Source organism: Perkinsus marinus, assembly GCF_000006405.1.
Source record: "Perkinsus marinus ATCC 50983 genomic scaffold scf_1104296942078, whole genome shotgun sequence".
Classification (NCBI taxonomy): Eukaryota; Perkinsozoa; order Perkinsida; family Perkinsidae; genus Perkinsus; species Perkinsus marinus.
In genome coordinates this window covers 1-1,454 of record NW_003212272.1, presented here as the reverse complement: position 1 = coordinate 1,454, position 1,454 = coordinate 1, and the positions used below count along the sequence as shown (strand labels likewise).

Here is a 1,454-nt window from a genome sequence, read left to right as displayed (position 1 = left end):
GACCGGAGACTGAAGTGAGATAGCTTATCGGGCCGCTGATGGCCTCTTTCAGAATAATCATTACACTGTATGCATGCCGATAACCTCCGAAGGGATGGCCTGTCCGCCCACTCCGGTCAAAACCCCTGCTGTGCATGATGGGTCTGAACCAGTGTGTTTCATTCCATGTGGAATAGTAGGTCAATTTGTCGACCCTTCTCTTGCCTGGTAACTTGCCTAGGGGCATAGTATCCAGTCGCATCATGAATATGCTATTGTCACCCATACTTCTGCGTCTGTACAAGTCCTTGCAAATCATTCCTCAGTTCCTCATTACTTTTACTGTTCTCACTAGGCTCAAGGTTGATGCACCTGAGATATTCATTTGCTTTCAGGATGAGGACTGCCAAGAAGCAGCTAAGTGCTTGAATACCGGCTCGCACAAGCTGTGTGCATTCTCTGTGCCCTAGTTCACGATTTTGCTGGCATCTACTTAGTAGATGGTATCACTCTGCTTTCGCACGGTGGTGGACGTTCACAATAATGTGCGTCCGGGTAAATCTTCGCTTTCAAAGAAGTTTCGTCAACTGAGGCTGTTGTAGTTTCAGTTGTTGGGCTCAATAACAGATAGTTGACGAACATCACAGCCGTTGGATGAATGTGTAATAATGAAGAGCCGACAGAATCATCTGAACCTCACACTACAGCTATGTGTTATTTGTCCACTTAGGCTAAAATGTATGTATAGTGCCCGAAGCGCGTGGATCGTATTGTTGGCTCGATGATGCCGCATCATTAGATACCGTATCATTGTGTAAGAGTCTTTCTTAGTCTCTCAAACCACAATGTAAGTCACACCGCCCAACGCCCAACACCCGACTGAGCCACACTAGCAGAATCACCTTCACGTATGCAGTGCATTCGCTTGAATCACCTTTGCCCTTAATTCCTCTGAAGTCCTTTCACCCTTCCGATATTTCAATTTCACATCGTGCGTGATTCTGTCCCCCAATGTCGAGCAAATCTTGCACTTGGCTATTCGATAATTAGTTGTCCAACATCACTCGAGAGAGCGAGTCGGGGAAGGTGTACTGTTAACACCTCGGCGTTATGGGATCATAGCGACTCCGAGGCGTAGCGACGGGGCACCGTTCCGTATGAATGAGGCACATGCAAATGGTGACTCAGCCGATATCTAAAGAGATGAATGTGGTTCAGGGATGATTGCATGATGAATTTCATCCCGGATGGATATCGATCCTGTCTATAGAGTTCCACTCACATCCACAGAGACGTCAACGTCTCTGTAACTACTCTTTTTGTTTTTTCGTACCGGCGATTAGTTGTCGCCGTGTCTGCAACGCGTTCTCAGTGCATTCTCTTCCAACCAACACCATGTTCTGTTGGCACTAAAAGCTCACAGGCTCAGATCGGCCAACGAATGCGAATGTTAAATCGCTGGCTGTGTCTTTTCT

General features: G+C 47.0%; 1 protein-coding gene across 1 annotated transcript; it reads left to right on the top strand.

Annotated features, from left to right (window-relative positions):
* Window positions 1-242: 242 nt before the first annotated feature.
* On the top strand, window positions 243-449 carry Pmar_PMAR008829 (hypothetical protein; the record flags this gene model as incomplete). Its single annotated transcript, XM_002781477.1, has 1 exon — window positions 243-449. One exon carries the CDS (start codon window positions 243-245, stop codon window positions 447-449), a length of 207 nt encoding a protein of 68 aa, XP_002781523.1.
* Between the last annotated feature and the right edge of the window lie 1,005 nt (window positions 450-1,454).